Source organism: Asterias amurensis, chromosome 7 (genome assembly GCF_032118995.1).
Source record: "Asterias amurensis chromosome 7, ASM3211899v1".
Lineage (NCBI taxonomy): Eukaryota > Metazoa > Echinodermata > Asteroidea > Forcipulatida > Asteriidae > Asterias > Asterias amurensis.
Genome location: NC_092654.1, coordinates 24269256 through 24287066, shown reverse-complemented (window position 1 = coordinate 24287066; position 17811 = coordinate 24269256). Strand labels below are relative to the sequence as shown.

Below are 17811 nucleotides of genomic sequence, written 5' to 3'. Positions count from 1 at the left end.
ACAATTATCATATAAAGAGAACGGGTTAAACCCCAGTGTTTCTGGTTCACACAGCAAGCACTCTTTTTTTTTCTCAGCGATCACTCAGCGATCACCTCAGTGATTAAATTCACTTTTGAGGCATTGTGTTGTTTTCACAGTGACCAGAAATATCATAAATTTTTCCCCACTAAAACAAGGAAATCAACAAATAACCACAACAACATGTGTCACTTTCATTTTGTAGTTTAATTTACACAAATTCTTACATTGTAATGTACATTATTCTACACAGTTGGTTGTGAAACATATTAAGTAAATCCACAAGCCTTTCATTAAACAAAATGCAATATTATATTTAATACCATAATAATGGAATCAAAGGAAATTGCAAGCTCCCTTGATATAATATTTACAAATTTTAATACTTCAAGATTATTTATTTGCACATGTAATTATGTGGTGTTTACATAAAATGCTGTTTGTTGCATTGCTTTCAAATTTGGCAAGGTTAAGTCAGCATCTCATCACAAAGAGTAAATGATACTCAAACCAGTTTAAGAGAAATTGAACTTCCAAACTATTAGTTTCAAACAACCAATAACATCATTTCAAAATCCGACTTTGAAATGGTTTAAGACAAATGATTAAGGTAGGGGAACAAAAAGAGAAATGTTCCTGTCTTTGGTTCGCTTTTTTCTGTCCCTTTGTATCGGTTTGAATAAACTACAGCTCAATGGACAACTCCTTTTTGTTTAAGAAGAAACACACTAACCTAATTACTAGATACAAAAAAAGAAGCAGCAGTATTGTAAAGTCTAAAATTGACACCACTATGGAAATGAGTAGAAGACAAAAGAAGCAACGTAGAAAAAGCTACAAACATCAAGTATACAAAAAAGGCAAATTCAAGTCCACTCCATAGACCTTATACATAACCACAAGAGGGCGTCATTTGTTAAGATGATCTTCCCGTCAATGGAACTCGGCAAACTCCCACAAGGGGATATAAACACCAAACTGGCAACAGCCAATCTCTCATAGAAACTGGTTCAATGTATATAATTATGAAATGCAAAAATCAAGAAATTGTGACAGCAATACTTCTTGTAGTTATTGTGAAATTGAGCAGTTAGCTTGGTAGGATTCAAACCCACAACCTTGATTGCAATAGTCACGAACCTCTTGCATGATAGTTGATAATCAATTAGGCAATTTGATTCATTGGAACTTTAAGAAATTGTTAGGTTTTCCCCGTCAATTTCAGCAAACAATTTAATAGTTTCATTTACCGAGCATTCAAATTCATGCATGTTTCCCTGATTCATTCATACTGTGGGTTTTCCACAACATAACAATACATGCAGACAGTCTCTCGACATCTAGCTAGACCTCCGTTTATTCAGCAAGCTTTGTTTTGAGCGCCTGAACTTTGACCCGTGATAAAGGTTTCTTGCATTCATTCTGTTTCCATGCTCCTGTGATTATGTTCTCATTCAGGTTTGTTCAGTTATTCCTTTTCATTTATTTAGATATTCAAGGACATTTTCACTAGTCTTCAGTTAAATATTTACTACCTATTTACAACTAATAAAACTTAATGGTTAACGAGCCTCTTGTTGTTGGCTTATGAACAATTGAATGACTGTTGCACCTTTATGTCATTTGAATGATGTTATTTGACAATTGAATGCTAAACTATTGTAATTTAATTAAATTACTTGAAACTGATGAATGCTGATGCAATGGACACATGGAATGAGCCAGGTGTTAAATTGAACGGGTTTTGATGAAATTAACTGGAAAACCGATAGTAAGATTGGTGACTTTTAAATTTGCTATATAATTTTTTTTTTTGCTACAAAATAATTGTTCAGTATTATATTGTTTATCTCTGAAAAACTTAAACACCCTACCCTCTTGCTGTCAAGCGTAAGCTCATATTAGAGTTAAATTACACAGATCATATAATAGATATTTTCATTTCATTCTAATCATTAATATTTACACAATTCAAAACTCAACTTCATCCATGCAAAAGATAATCTGGTGGTAAATTCATTCTCATCCTTGTACACTTTTCTCACATAAACATTCAAGGAGTCAAGGTTAACTAAAATAGCCGTTCTAATAATGGTTCTCTGAATCGCTGATGTGCTCCGTCTCTTCCGCTTTGACTCCATCTGGAATGAGACTGACTGACTGCTCCTTGTCTTCCGCCAGTCTGTCAAATAAAAACAACACAAAATTAAACTGAATACAAACTATTAAGGTTCACAATGAAACCATGTTGAACTTCCTCCTGTCTGAACTCTCTCTCTTTTCATTTCTTTCCACATGACTGCTTCTGTTACAAAAAAAGGTTGCAGTGACAACATATAGATCCCTTTTGAATGTTTGGCTGTTCTGACAAGAATCGGAGGATTCAATGTTTCGGACTGTATACTCTGTCTCTTGACAATGGACAGAGTATACTAGCAGGAAAATCAGGTAGGGACTGAAAACCCAATCCACGTGCACGGCTCCCGTCTAAGGTGGGATTCGAATCAGGGTCCACTAAGGTGAAGACAGAGCAAGAAATCACTCAGCTAAACTGATCCCCTAAAATTTTATTTTCCTTTCACTTCACTAAGCGCCTAGGAATAGAAAACCAACAAATCAACTATCGATTCCGAACTCCAAAACTGCTTGCCTCCTATTAGTGTTCTCACCTCATGAGAAGTTTCCGTCTACGATTACACCAACAGCAGATGTAGGGTTTAAGGAGACTGTAAAGGCGTCTTATTCCCACCCAAAGGGGATCCCAGTCATTATACTGATTCAGTATCGAGACGGCAAAGAAAGATACAAAAATAGGAACAGCTCCGACGAAAAACAGAAGTGAAAAGGACACCTGCAATAAATGTAAAAACATATATATGTTTATATCCATTCAAAAGCTTTGAGTTTGATCTACCGCGGGGACAGTATTTTTCATTTTTATAACAAAATCTTACATTCTATCAAGAAAATTAAATTCCAAGAAGGCTGTTTTGTCAGTGGCTGCTTTGACATTACAAGCCTTTATTGTTAAAACCTTCACATTGCATACTCAAAGACTTAACAGTAAATGAGAAACGTAGCAACAATATCCGCAGCAACAGATTAGAGTAAAACCAATTGGCAAGGGACAAAGTGCTTCAAAAACAACCATATATAAATACTGCTTGATTAATCAATTGAGGACTATTTAAGAAGTGACTGTTACTTCTAAACTTGCGAGTACAACCATCTCTTTTTGGAGGAGGAGTGTTGGCTCTGGGAAAAAAAAACAGTTTGGAGCAGTACCCTTCAGGAAAATGAGGACTATTTGTTTGTGGAATGGAAAGCTGTACTTACTCCACTGAGGTACATGTCCAGGAATATTGAGATAGGAAGGGTGAGGCTAAGAGCGAGCGTCGCGATGAGGGATGACGTTAAAAAACAACCCCTGTGAGAAAAACAAGTATTCAGAGAAATTTATTTCATAATCCAAGGAAAAATGTCGCCCTAACAAAAGCTTGTTTACGTGTGTTCTCTGAATTGTAACCTTGAAAAGCAGATCTAGTAGTTTGAGCAACACCTACGAGTGCAGCATTTTTCTATTGCATCCACAGAAAATTACTTGATATAAAACAGAAACCAATGACAAATTTTGTTGTATCTCGATTGTGCGAAACGTTGTATCTCAACACCTTTTGGTTTTGTGTGTACTTTCTGGCTGTTTTAAGTGAGATACAACGTAATGACACTTTCAAACTCGCATGTAACGTAAATGCTATTTTAAGAGATGTTGTTGCACTGACACAAAGATGTTTAAATAATCTTGTCATCTGCCCTGAATGTTCATAAACATCATTTTACTTACTTTCACCTCACAAATTTTAATAATAATATTACTCACCAAAGCCAGAGAAACTCTGAGATGACAGTTCCAACGATTCCATTGAGTGCTAAATACAACCAGACTTTAACTGATGGCATTTCTAATGTTTCCCAGTTTGCGACGTGTAGAATAATCAATCCAGGCCAGATCAGGACAAAGTTAAACAGACCCACAAAACCTGCAATTAAAAACACAAACAATCAATCACAAAGTTTCTTTTCTGTATCGTGTCGTGGCCGAGCAGTCAAATGCATTGGACTCAAGCTCTGGTCTTTCTGATCAGCAGAGTGTGGGTTCGAGTCAAGTTGGGATTTCACAAAGAGTTTAGACTAGTCTTATTTCGAGTTAGGGTCCTTAAGTTTTCAATAACTAAAGAGTCCTGGGACTAGTCCTAAGTTGGAAAGTTGACCCCTGGCCTTGACACCTTTGTCCTTCCTTAAGCAATACACTGAACCACTATTGCTTCGTCCTACAGGTGTAATGTGATCATTTGTTTCTCTTCTTCTCAATTTCAGGAATTGTTAGTGTTTACATGCATTTTAAAATGTACTATTTCAATGTTTTTGTTTAGTAGCATTCTAGTAAATTGGCCTGTGAACCTTTAGGTGGAATGTAAACAGATCAAAACCAGTACCCAACACCATGGTTCTTATCAAATTTTGCACTTACCAAAAAACATTGGAAGATCCAGCGAGTCCTCATTGTCCACTCTGCGTTTGAGCATAACCAAATAGATGGCATAGAGTAAGGCTCCAGCCAACGCCCACAGTGACCCCACCTTTAATGTCTCTTGATCCTGATTGGTTTTAGAGAAACTCACCATAGCAATACCACTAACACTAGGGACAAAATAACAAAACAATTATCATTAACATCATTTAAAAAAACATTATCAGTGATCACCTATATCACAATGTGGGACGACCACTTCAAGGTGAGGGATACACTTGACTGATTTGGGCTATCAACCAGAATAAACAGCCACCAGGGGCGCGTTGCCACCTACTCCTAGGGCTGAAACAGAGTTAACCCCTTCACAGTCCGTATGGTCTCAAAGATGAAACTCCAGGCATGCAATCACATGTAACTATTGTCATTACACAAAGGGTCCTAAATGACTAATTAATTATTCAAGACAGTTGGAATATTGAAAAGACAGTACCTGATAAGAACGCTGACAAACTTAGTAAGTGTAAACTTGTCTCCTGAAGAACTAGGATATAATGCAGCAAGAATCATTGTAAAAACACCTGGGATGTAGGGAGAGAGTAGAGAGCGAGATCAAAGTGTGTCAAGCGTGGAGAATAAGTGCTTGTGTCATATTGCCTCAGGCAAACTGACATGCAGAGGAAAAAAATAACCGTACTTCTTAACCAGGCAACATAAAAGAAAACGCAATGGATTTTCAAGTTTATCCTGCAGCTAACAGTAGAATTCCACTGGATTTAAACATGAGGATCATTCTCGGAATAAACTTCATTTGCTGGCTTCTATGCTACTTTCCACACACCGTTTGGTTGTCAAAAAGGTATCAGTCGAGTTGGAGTTTTTCAAGATTGTCCCAAACACATTATTCTTCATCGTTGCAATTTGGCTGTCTTTGTATCTTTCAGTCATCAAGTAATGAGTATTATGCTGTTGATTTCCTATTTTATTATTTATTTCATTTAAATATTTTATAATTCGAGAATAATTTTTCCAACAGAAACACACAAAAATCTCTAAAACTTGAAACAAGAACACTTTAAAGTATTATTGTTTCAAGAAAGACTCTGCTAGGGTCAAAGCAACCGGCCACAAACTATTTCTTACATTATACCATAGGTCCTTTTAGTTGGTAAGCAGTTTGCATGAGCTAATTTAACATTTTTTAATGCAACATTTTGGTTCACAAGTCAAAGTAACAATTTTAAAAGGGGGAAACCAACTACTAATACCTGATGTTGAAGACAACGTATTAACCACAGCCATCTGAGTGTCATCCAAAGCCTCTTGGTATGAGAAGTTTGCCAAAAACCACTACCGATTAAAATAAAAGATACACTTAAGATAACAAAGTAGAAACACACAGTCACGATTCTTTATGTGGCGTGTCATGGCTGAGCACTCAAGTGTAGCAATCTTAAATGCTGGTGTTTCTGATCAGCAGAGTGAGGGCTCGAGTCTTGGCCCTTAAGCATGATACACAACCATTACTGCTTCTTCCTTCGGATGGGATGAAAAGCCAGAGGTCTCCTAGTTGTTGTTATCATTGCTCATCATTGTCATACATTGTAGCATTGATTCCTTACAAACAAGGTTTTATTGCTTAAGTGGACATTGGACAATTTGTCAATATAGGAAGATAACAAACTGAATACTTTGTAAGAGACTTACCACAATACAAAAGGACAGACTGATTTTGGCCACCTGGGATAGAGGTAGCTTCTCTCCTACAGGTGGTGGAGTAACGAGGCTGTTTCTCTGAGCAACGTGGTAAGGCATTCTGGACAGCATGGCCTCCTTACCCTGGGACTCTGTCAATGGAAAGCAAAACTACAATTGTGATGCTCTTGTAATGGGAGAAGTCATATTTAAATCATGATTCTTCATTTGTAAATGTGTTTGATGAAAATCAAACTTACGGACTGGGAATCGTTTTCCCTTTGGACTGATACTGTTAAAGAGAAATGCATAAATAAGAACCAAACTCAACCAGTTTCAAGCTGCAGTTTTCAATTGATCTATCTTTGATCTTAAAAAGTCAAAACAGATTTCTCCTTACCTGACATTTGTCGTACTTCCATTAGATTACTGAATCGTACTCGACCAATTTTCACAGCTGAAAGAACAAAAAACAAGTACCAGTGCTGAATGTACTGACAAAAATGGTTTTTAAAAGTGTCTGACATTGCAGGATTGTTTAATTTGCTTTTCCTACATTATTTTGACTTATACATGTATAACCTCTACCAGCCTGCACTGTACCAATGTAATATATTGGGAGGATCAGGTTGGCTCAGTCCCTACCATTCATCTCTGTGGACCCCGGTTTGAATCCCACCACAGACCCGAGCCTTGGCATGAGGATAGGGTTTTTGATCTCATTGTTTGGGTTTTCCCCGATTCAGGTTTTTCTTCGACATCTAAAATATCTTCTCGTTTCTTATCCATCATGTTATTGGTGCTAATTGTGCTGTTGGATGTGTAACAGAATAAATAAAATCTAAACTTGTTGACTACACCTGTGTTATTCTACCACACACAACCTGTTGTATTGAACGACTTTTAGGCTCCAGAGGGAGTTGAGAGAGTTTAAAGAATGGAATGCCTTCAACCTTTAGGACCTCTGTTTGAATCTCGCTGGTGGCACTATGTGGATTGGGTTTTCCGTCCCTAACTGATTGCGAGATAATGAAGTATGGAATAATGACTTACGAGATTCACATGGCTCACTGATGCTGCTGTGTCTACTGTCTGTACTTTCTTTATCACTGTCGCAAAACTTTACCGGAACATAGAGTGGGTCACCCTGAAGAATAAAAATATGATATCTCGATTACAAGTCATCATTTTCTTGAACCAGATATTTTATATTAACTAAAGAAGTTGCATTCTTCAGCATGTTGTGGTCAAGTGCACTGGACTCAAGCTCTGTTTTTTGTTTTTTTTTATTACTAAGGGACGAGTCCTGGTCTTGACACTTGTGTCCTCAAGCAAGACACTTAAAACCGTTATTGCTTCATCTTTCTGATGAGACATAAAGCCATAGGTCCTGTGTGTTGTGTTCATCCACAAATTCTACTCACCAGCAATCTTTCTTTGTCTCCTTGAATGTTATCAGGGTTACTTTGGATGTCCGTTGGCTGTCAACATAAAACAAAAGTAAAACAGTTTTTTTTAATTCCACACAATTTCTTGGGAATTGTGTAAATCACTGACAAAGAAAATAAACAAACACCAGTCTGACCTACTCTCACAGGACGGGTCGATAGGCCACTAATGACCTCTACCGGAGCTGGCACACTATTCCATAAAGTCTATTAATAGACTGCCCCTTAAAATCTAGCATTGAGTAATGGCACAGCCGTTTATATCAGCACTATTCTATTTATAATGCATTTGCATTGGCTACAACAGAGCAAATGACCATCACTTGACCTTTGTAAAATTTGACCAAAATAAAGTTTGGTGAAGGATTAAGAAGAACTTAAGCCAGTAGTCCTAAAACAACTAGTGCTTTTCAAAGGATACAACACTCTAAACAATTTGAAGGGGATCAACATCGGAAAAAGGTTACTGGAGGATTGAGCCCACACGCTAGCCAAACTGCCTACAGGGCACAGATAGAGGGTTCAAACTTCTTTCCAGTACTCACATGTGCGCTTGGTTTTCCAATGCATTCTGAGCACATCTTTCTCCATGGCCTCCAGAATATAAATCCCAGCAGATACAGCATGAACATTGACGTCTTTAAGTACGTACTGAAGAAAGGTTTGTCATAACCCTCATCTTTGAAAATATACTGCAGGAAAAGTAAACATGGGAATATTATTTTAAACCAGTTAGAATCACAAGCTAAAGGCCTTTTACAATGTGTACTCAAGTGCCAACATTGAACCACTGTTTAATTGAAGTTTATTTCACACTAGCTAAAGCAAAACCAGTTTAAATAAATTATTTGAATAGTTATCAAAGTCTTCTCACCCAAAAAACAAGTGACAATCTCTTCTAAAAAATCCAAAACAACAACAACAACAACAACAACAACAACAGCTTATATGTTCAAACTGGGTTGTCATTTTGATTCCGATCTTTTCATGTCTTTTCTCACTTTGAATCTGTCTTGTGAAAACATTCTGTTCCAGTAACAACTTGGAGCTACAAGCCCTTTAATCTTTTGAATTGTTCCCTACAAACCCCAGACCCTGATTATGTTAACAACAACAAAGTCAATTTTAGAGCAAGGGTAATCTCTAAAAGTTCACTACTTTTTACCAAGTTTGTGTTTAATTTCTCGTATAATCTCTAACCTTTGATCTCAATGCTTCACCACACAAAGTCAAACAATCTCTTACAATCCTGGGGCAGGCTTAGTAAAATGCACAGTCTCTTTGTTATGAATCTACCTCAATGTCAATAAGCCAATCTTACATTTGACTTCAGGCACTGCTGATTCTGAATGTGCATTTTAGGAAATGAACTCTGCAGATGAACTTTCATACAAACATTTGAAGTTTAGTTTTGTTTATATTTATGAAGTGCAACTCTAAAGTAAACAAATCTTCAGCATTTAAAAACGATTACGATCAAAAAGAGATAAGGGTTATCATTAGTTCAGGGCTTTTAAACTGGAATCCCTTCCCCTTTTTTATGAAAGATAAAGTTGGAAAGGTACAATATTAATAGTAATAATAGCATACATTTATATTGCAATAATACTCTACAGCGCATACAATAAATACATCAAATGCAGAAAAAAATACAAATTACTATGCAACACGATGTCAAGATGTTAAATTTGCAACAAAAATAAAGAATATCACTTTTAATTGTTACCCTTACACCGACATTATTGGCCAGGGAGAACGCTGCTAGTTTGTTTAATTGCAACTGAGGCCCTTTCCTTATCATTTTGTTTTCTCCTTACCCTTGTAAGCTCAGAGGAAGCAACCCAAATGGCATCGACGGTGAGCAGGACCAAAACACCCAGAAATAGCCTTTTAGAATGACTCAGTCCACTTGTGATGCTCATTTCAATGACAATACTATTTGGTGTATTCCTTCAATCAAAGAATGTTTACAACAACAAAAAGACAAATAATGAAAGTGAAGAAAAAAAATGACAAATACCTCTCACTCAACCATTCAACTGGAAGTTGTTGGAGTATTATACAAATAATGTAGGACCAAATTAATTGTATGGTTCAGGGGAAGTCATGTGAATTAGCCCCAAATTAAGAATGGGGCTGAAAGTTAGTCCATTCTCTATGGATATGGTTAGTCAAACAAAAACAACAACGAAAAAAGGATTGTTTCGTACCTGGTTACTATTAAATACATAAGGCCAAATACAAAATAAAACCAGATGATCGTCCCCGCCCGCATCCTTTTTAGGGGCCGAGGATAACTTTCCGTATGGCGCCACCACGTTTTCACTCACTTTTACAAGAAGGGATATATCAATCAGGTAAATAAGTTCCTATATTATTTTATATCGAATGAAAAAGTGGTGGCGCCATACGGAAACTTTTCCGGGGCCGAAGAAAAAAGGAGTACAGTGCCCCATAACTGGGTCTCTAAGGACCTCCATACTGACTACACTACCAATTGAATTACTAAGTGTGGCCCAATTATTTATTATGTTAATTTCAAATTCTTTCATTCAGTCGATGCGGAGCCAGGAGGAGTTGTGCCCCCTGGATCAGCAACTGAAAGATGATGGCAAAACTTACACAAATCCTATACTTCGAGCAGCGGGAGTCTGCAGGAGCAAAGTAGATGGATGGCGGAGGTGTGGGTCAACTTTAAATTCAAAAGCAATCAATAAACTGTAAAACTCAAACTTTAATTTAAAAGTGTAAACAGGTTAAATTATTAGTTAGCCTCACTGTTTGAATTAAATGTGGGCACATTCCTGTATTAGGTCAACCAATAGCCCTAAATTCTATCTCAGTCACCCATACCATAGGGTTACTAAATGAGTCATAATTATAAAATCATATTGCATTGGATTAATCACGAGAATGTGGTTTTATTCCAACCCAACCAACCATGGACCAACCAAGTAACCCTAATGACTGACTGAGTTCCCGTTGAAGATTGAACTACGTACGAAAGAAGTCATGATAAATGTATCTCGTCGTACTCATGGTGGCATTTACTTCTTTTTGTATACTCACCCAAACTCTTTTGAAAAATGGCAAGCTCTGCAGGACTTCACTTGGTTCGAAGAAATAGTGTTTTTCAGCTCAATCGTTGAATAGGATTAAAAAACATCTTCGTGTTCGACCATCACGTTTTTATTTACACACCCACCTACATTACAACCATACTGAACGTTGATGTCATCTTATTGCGTTGGAGGAAGCATTGAAGGACACCAGCGTTAACCACTATGATCCAATGTGTGCATAAAATAACTGGTATCCGTACGAGTGAACTTTGACCTAATTTGATTGTTTGTTTTGACTGTGGGCCACATGCAGACGTGACAGCAACAGGGTGAGTACAGAAATAAATGTGTTCCTGTATTTCGTGTGGTTTATGTTGTTTTTTAAAGTCGGTGAACTTTGAACTTGTTGTTCAGACATTATAGTTCTTAGTTGTATTAAATGTTTGTACCCTCCTCCTCAATATAACTTATAAAGGATGGGAAAATTAGTTGGTCTTTGGGGTTTTTCTCTTTTGTCTTTCTTTTGATATTTTGTATCAATGATATTTTGTAGATGTTTTGTTGGTCATCATAACCTACTCCTAGAACTATGAGGCTCCTACCGCTATCGTCTGCACGACCGTGGAAGGTTGAAATATCGCAACTATTGAAATTTTACTTGAACTTGAACAAGTGTAGGTCAAGCTAGCCCACCTCGTTGAGCTGTTAATGGCTCTCTTTTAACATTGGTCTCACCACTAAGAGTAAGACCGATGTTAAAAGAGAGCCATTAACAGCTCAACAGGGTGGGCTTAGGTCAAGCCAACATTTTGAAAAAGAACACATGAAATGTTGAATTGATCAATCGTGCTAGAGTACGACTGTTCCAATTAAAAATTTCAAAAAAGGAGTACAGCACCCAGTAACCGAGTCTACTGCTTTGATCATCAAAGTATCCGCGAACTACAGTTGGGCTACAAATGCTATTGGAGCCATAAAACAACAGACCAGAGCCTCTGCTCTGTCTGGCTGAGGGTTATGATCTATACAATAACTACCACCACCAAAGGGATACTACAATCGAGGCAACTGCTAGTGATAATAATGTTGAATCTTTTCTTTATAAGCCTCCTTCCCACACACTTTACAAAATTTACATCATACTCTGAAGTTTGTATCTTTGTATCAAAGAATAGAATGTCTCTTACCAAGTAATTTTCTGTATATTGCAGCCTTCGTAGATCCAATTTACTGCAGAATTCCTGTTGAGGAAACCTTGTATTTGAGAATGGGACTCTCAAATTCAGTTGGAAGGAATCTTCGGAAACCATCTGGAAGCCTCACAGGAGCAGTAGTCAAGGTATGTTTGTAAAGGTAGGGTCTGGCAATGACCCTGAATGAAAATTGTGAATTTTTTACCTGAAAGCTAATATTTGTTTTAAAGATGGTTACAATATGAAAGCATCCTTTAAAATTATTTGGTCTGAACTTGTTCTCCCATTATATGGTAGTTACAGGTTAAATAGCTTCTATGGCACCCAAACAAAGATATTGACTAGACTGCCAACATTGGGGCTAGATGGCTCAGTTGGTAGAGTATGGGCACATTAATCTTGAGGTTGCAAGTTCAAATCCTTCTCTAGTATATTTGATGTTTAATCCAAAATTAATTACAAATATAGTGAATTGTTTCCTTTTTTCTTTTTTATTGCAGAGGCTTATCAAGAACAAAAATGCTTATTTAGAACACAATGCAGTGCGACTTTGCCGTCTGGAGTCCCGTCACCACATCTTAGAGGTGGGATTCGGTCCAGGAATTGGTCTCAAAGCAGCCTGCGACATAATCAAAGATGGTACGTTAACTTCTTCTATTCATAGCACATGCATAGGATTCAAACAATTGAACACTTCAACAAACCAAAGGTAATTCCCCTTTAACTTTGTTATGGTATTTTAGTCATGTACCAATATGACCTAGGTCACCAATAAAGTGACGCGCATGCGTCGTGGTTGTTCTGTAAACCATCGATATTGTTATAAACTTACTGTTGTTTTGTGTTTTGTCTTTGTATGATCAAATTCCAGGTAAAGTTTATGGTATTGACTACTCTAAGGAAATGTTGGCTGATGTAACGAAAAGTCTCCAGTCTGAGATAGCAAGTGGACGATTACAAGTTGTATTTGGTGATGCTGCAAGCCTCCCCTACTCAGATGCCCTGATGGATCGTATCTTCCACTGTAACTGCTTCTACTTCTGGCCGGAACCAGCGACTGTCGCTGGTGAACTATACAGGGTTCTTAAACCTGGTGGATTCATGGTCACTACGATGAATGTTGCCTCTGTAGCTGCAGCGGCTGAAAAGGGTTTTCTGAAAGGAACAAACTGGAATCCAGAGCAGTACATGGATGTCTTAAGAAGCACTGGGTTTCAAGATGTTACCATGGAGGATTTGGTTCATGAAGATTCCGGGAATGGAGGAACTACATATCAGGCCATAATGGCACATAAGAACTGAATGTCTTATCAATCAACTTTTAAATTTTACTTTGTTTTACCCATACACTGATGTGTGTAAAGCACTGTATACAAAGCAATCCAGATGGTCCTAGTGGTCAATTATCTGGGCCCAGTTTCATGGCTCTGCTACCATTGAATTCTGGGCTTGCAGTAACCATTCTTTGCTTACAGTATAAACGCTAGCTGTGTAAGCAAACAATGTCTAGAAATGTGGACTATGGACAAACACAAGCAGATATTCCCTGCTAACCCTTGAAACAGCTTGAAATAGGCGAAGAGTTCCCTGCTTCTGATTCTTTGCTTATGGTAAGCAGAGCCATGAAATTAGGCTGTGCTCTGGAATGACAATGGTCATGGGTTGAAATCCCAGCCGAGTGTTAGTGCCTGTGAATTTATTTTTTCAAGGATTCTGGAAGAAAATACTGAGTATGCACTGCTTTACACACATTGGTGTATGGGTTTAACTAACTACATTGTGTTAATATTACATTTTGGAACATCTCCGATGCAAATTTAACATTTGTTTAATTGTTTTGGGGTTTTTTGGGGAAATTGTACATATATATGGCATTTTTAACTCAAAAGTATAATGTGTACATTGAGGATGTGAGGGTTTTTGTTTGACAAAAAATGTAATAATCTCTGTTTTAAGAGATGGTGTCTCTTAACAGTTTCAACTAGAATGATAGAGTGCTTGTCAAACATTTTGGAAGTGAGCAAAAAACTTTTATTGTTTTGGGGAGTAAACAGTGTTTCCAAAAGAGAGTATATATAATGTGCCATTTCATCCTTATATGATGATCAAGTCAAAGAAACTGCAAAATATAAGATATAGTGGCAATCAAATTCAAAATGCAACTTGTTGGTGTGGGTTTTTTTTTTCAATTCTGGAGATACATGAAATTCAATTTGAGCAAGTTAATCTTTAGAGCAGTGTTTCAGTTTCTACTGAAATTTGAGTATCTCAAAACAATTTAATTCAATGTGAAGGTCTAGATAAAATGTGTCAATTTGATTGAAAATCAGAATCTCAGGGGAAAAAAATTAAAGGTTATATTTTTTAAATGCATAAGATAAATTTTAGCTCAACAATAAATCCTCATAAATGTTGCATTCATCTTTACAATAAAACTTTTACAAAATAAATCTATTTTTTCAATTTTCATTTCATTTTTGTATTTGCCACACATATATGAAACAATTTAAAATGATCTACATGAAAATATTTCTGATAATCAGGGAACAAAGCGAGTAAAAAAAAATGTAAATCGCAAAGTACCGAGGGACCCCACCGGACATTATGCCCAAATTATGAAACTGTTTATGTTGGAAACATAACTCAACAAATGTCTGCTATTATAAGCTGGACACCAGTCACAAACATTACTTTACTTCATAATTCGCTGGTATCCTTTTTCAGGTATAAATTACAGTTTTTCTCACAGATTTTAATTGGTGCGGCCAAAGTGTTCCCTGCAATTTTAGTGACCAAATTTGTGCATGTTGTGATCGTTTTAATTAGTTACTTTTTTGAACATTAAATTCAATTAAAATTTAAACATTTCAAGGACAATTTGAACTAATTTTGGGGTATATTCGTTTTTTTTTAATTAAACAAGTCTTCAGTTAAAAATTGATATTCTCCAATATTCAAAACTGTAGTTTTCCTAAAATTGATGGTCTTAATTAGTGCTAAATATTACTGTGAATACACAACTCTGTGGGGAAATAAAACAATAGAAGTGCATCAAAGATAGTTTAATATTTAAGTAAAGCTCTTTTTCTTCTAACCAAGTATAATAACAGATTTTACCTCCAAATGTATGCCTTACCACAAGTCTCAAGAAATAATTGAACAGTGTTTCAATTACCTCATTTTGCATGTTTTTTTTTTATCAGAATACATGACAATAAATCACCAACCTTTGTGAAGATTGTGTTCAGTTTTCATTAATCAGTCGCCCCTATAATTTTTAGCCCAATTCCACCGATGGTTTTAAGACTTATCAAATGATTGAGAAAATTAACCCTGAGCAAAGTTATGCGATTTTATTAGATTTAACTTAAATGAGCGATTACAGGCTAAGCGTATTGGTACATAAATCTAAAGCAGGCCCGGCCACTTTATGCAAAGCTATTGTAACATTATGAAGGCGCGCAAAAAATATATGACGTTATACCTTTTTGGCTTCTAGCAAATAATGAAGGAACAGGGAGTGTTGTTGACTTGTCCCTCTTTCTTCCGCCTAAAAGGTAGATTGAACTTTAAGTTTTCGTAACGTAAATTTTTCCAACACAAGAAAAACAAACGATAGCCCGACTCCTCATTCTCTGGTCACGTAAACATTTTTGTTGGAAAACGAATCATATTATTTTGCTGTAAGCAGTAGGCCTAGTCATTAGTAGACTGACTCTTCCACTTGTTGAAAAAATGCTTCTCTCTTGAGAAATTACCGACTGTCTTCAAACTAGTGTCTAAAATAGCTCGGTGAGGAGCCAATTATTGGCGGATGTGTGGAGCGCCCGCATTTGCTTTCTCGTCTTGCTTGATCATCTAGTTATAGGCGCGTCAATTTAAACAGCGCCCTCTTTCGACTTTGCCTTTTCTTTGACTAGTGTGAGTTTTACTAAGCCGCATAATACAGTAACATCGAACCTTGGCCATGATCACCATCAAGCCTTCCGGCAACAATCATTACAATCTTTAAATTTCGATGAAGTCAGAAACCGCGAATACTTTTTGCAGTAAAGCAAAAAGGGCTGTGAACTTGTTTTCAAGGGCGTGCAACATAACTTGCCTTTCTAGCTGGGAGCATACTTTCATCCATTTCATTGAATATTAACATTTCTTTACAAAACTTCTGTTTGGTCATGGTGCACCCTCATTCTGCGAATTGTGAACTGACCCGGGACCAAACATCGTGTCGGGCCGGGGGCGTGGTGCACCCGCGCACCTTACCTGAAAGTATGACCTTGACAGTGACACAGTGACACACTCTGGTTTCTTATGAAATAAACTCATTTTCAAATCATCAAATTCTCAATAAACACACAGTGCATGCAACAATCATGAGAAGATTTTTTCATAGAAGTAATTTTCCTGAAGACGATCAGAGCATCTGACAGCCTTACGATTACAATGAAAAAACTTATGTTGGTGACTGTAAAATAAAAATAAAAATAATAAAAAAAAATGCTTTTAATGTTCACCCCCCACCCCCCCCCCCCCCCCACCAGGACAATTGATCCCAAAATTAGCACTCCGTTGTATAGCTCTTTCTTTGGCACGTGCTGACCAGTGCCGCCCTTTCATAGAGCTGCTAATAAATGCTGCCTGTATAAAAACCTGCTTAGCAAAAAAACTTGGTAGCACATGTGATTTTGGTTGATAACCTTGTTTTAAGTATAATATAGGGCCCACGAGGAGTATGGTTATCACGTAACCGATACTGTGCCCCCTCCCACAAAACTTGTTTTCTTCTTGTACAGAAGTATCCCCCCCCCCCCCCATGAAATCCTTTTAAGAATTCCTGAGACTCAAAGCACACAATGAAGACGCTATCAGGAGATACACAATGCCCCAAACCGAGCTAGCACCAATCGGCACCAAACCCATTCTTGAACAGTTAGCCCGGCCTACCTGCCTTCCAGAAAACTTTCCAGGAAAAACATCTTTGATCTCGGTAAACTCGCTCATGTCAACAGCCAATCTGTAGACTCAAACATCGGTTTAACATCCAGGGTTATGAGTTGCATGCACAAACTCAAGAACTTGGTGATTTGGTACTTATTTTAGTCATTGTGTGTGAAATCAGCGGTTAGCTTGGGTAGGATTCGAACCCAGGAAGTTTACAACCCTGTAAACTCAATGCATGCTAACCACTCAGGGCCACGGTTTTCCACTGGGGGGGGGGGGGCATAGGATTGCGTGTTGGGGGGGGGGGGGGGGCACTGGTTTACAGTTTACTTTTTAGGATACCCAGAAAACCTAAATTACATTTTTAGAACACCGATGCCTGGGAAGCAACGTATGTTAAGATGTTTTTAGTATCGTCAGAGTAAAAAATAAGTGGGGAATTGTATTTCCACTTTGTCCCAATAATTTTAACCCAAAATGTGGGGGATTATAACTTGAAAATGGGTAGAAATTGATGGGTCTATACAAAAATATGCGGGGCGGGGTGGGGTGAACAGATCGGTGTCACACACACAAACAGCTTAGAGGATGATGACCAGTGGTGATTAAAATGGGTTTTACTTGCAGTGTCCTTACATTGTTCTTTAAATAGAAAGAAACAGACTTGTTGCTACGGAAAACATAAAGACGATGACTTGTAAAAAAAAAAAAACCTTACTGCCCTATTGTAGAAACCCGCCCTATTGTAGAAACCCGCTAAGTGTCCCAATCGATTACATCATCGCGTATCGGAAACGTCATCGAACATGGGCTGATTGATTGGACTACAAAACTCGTCTGGTGCTATCCGTCAGATCAAATGATAACGGACCTAAGTACAACGGAAACCAGACCTAGTAGCTAATGAGGCGATATGGACA

The 17811-nt window shown here is 37.3% G+C and overlaps 2 protein-coding genes across 6 annotated transcripts; one reads left to right on the top strand and one right to left on the bottom strand.

Annotated features, from left to right (window-relative positions):
* Positions 1-235: 235 nt before the first annotated feature.
* Positions 236-10912, bottom strand: LOC139939657 (solute carrier family 35 member F5-like). Of its 3 annotated transcripts, XM_071935708.1 has the most exons (15): positions 10765-10895; positions 10318-10387; positions 9513-9645; positions 8241-8387; positions 7672-7728; positions 7301-7394; positions 6648-6704; positions 6260-6399; positions 5821-5902; positions 5046-5133; positions 4553-4722; positions 3902-4061; positions 3358-3448; positions 2691-2872; positions 236-2203 (listed from the first exon to the last, which is right to left on the bottom strand). In XM_071935708.1, exons 3-15 carry the CDS (start codon positions 9615-9617, stop codon positions 2107-2109), a joined length of 1470 nt encoding a protein of 489 aa, XP_071791809.1. In that variant the 5' UTR covers positions 9618-9645; positions 10318-10387; positions 10765-10895; the 3' UTR covers positions 236-2106. The 3 variants fall into 3 exon arrangements, with proteins under 3 accessions (XP_071791809.1, XP_071791808.1, XP_071791810.1); XM_071935707.1 differs by lacking the exon at positions 10318-10387 and having other exon boundaries at positions 10765-10912; XM_071935709.1 differs by lacking the exons at positions 9513-9645; positions 10318-10387 and having other exon boundaries at positions 10765-10894.
* Positions 10913-11023: 111 nt separating this feature from the next.
* Positions 11024-15169, top strand: LOC139939658 (uncharacterized methyltransferase YdaC-like). 3 transcript variants are annotated; one of them, XM_071935711.1, is made up of 4 exons: positions 11024-11086; positions 11969-12096; positions 12451-12589; positions 12822-15169. In XM_071935711.1, the coding sequence occupies exons 2-4, from the start codon at positions 12025-12027 to the stop codon at positions 13250-13252; spliced, it is 642 nt and encodes a 213-aa protein (XP_071791812.1). In that variant the 5' UTR covers positions 11024-11086; positions 11969-12024; the 3' UTR covers positions 13253-15169. The 3 variants fall into 3 exon arrangements, with proteins under 3 accessions (XP_071791812.1, XP_071791811.1, XP_071791813.1); XM_071935710.1 differs by lacking the exon at positions 11024-11086 and adding an exon at positions 11122-11431; XM_071935712.1 differs by lacking the exon at positions 11024-11086 and adding an exon at positions 11126-11385.
* The last annotated feature ends 2642 nt before the right edge of the window (positions 15170-17811 follow it).

Bases quoted from the DNA above. Each gene is read 5' to 3' on its own strand.
- LOC139939657 (XM_071935707.1), bottom strand. From the start codon at position 9,617: ATGAGCATCACAAGTGGACTGAGTCATTCTAAAAGGCTATTTCTGGGT. The intron at 7,729-8,240 runs GTGAGTACTGGA...TTATGTTGACAG, and splicing joins TTGGAAAACCAAGCGCACAT to CCAACGGACATCCAAAGTAA. The intron at 4,723-5,045 runs GTACTGTCTTTT...TTTTGTCCCTAG, and splicing joins TTTGTCAGCGTTCTTATCAG to TGTTAGTGGTATTGCTATGG.
- LOC139939658 (XM_071935710.1), top strand. From the start codon at position 11,347: ATGAGGCTCCTACCGCTATCGTCTGCACGACCGTGGAAGGTTGAAATA. The intron at 11,432-11,968 runs GTAGGTCAAGCT...TGTATATTGCAG, and splicing joins TTACTTGAACTTGAACAAGT to CCTTCGTAGATCCAATTTAC. The intron at 12,590-12,821 runs GTACGTTAACTT...ATCAAATTCCAG, and splicing joins CTGCGACATAATCAAAGATG to GTAAAGTTTATGGTATTGAC.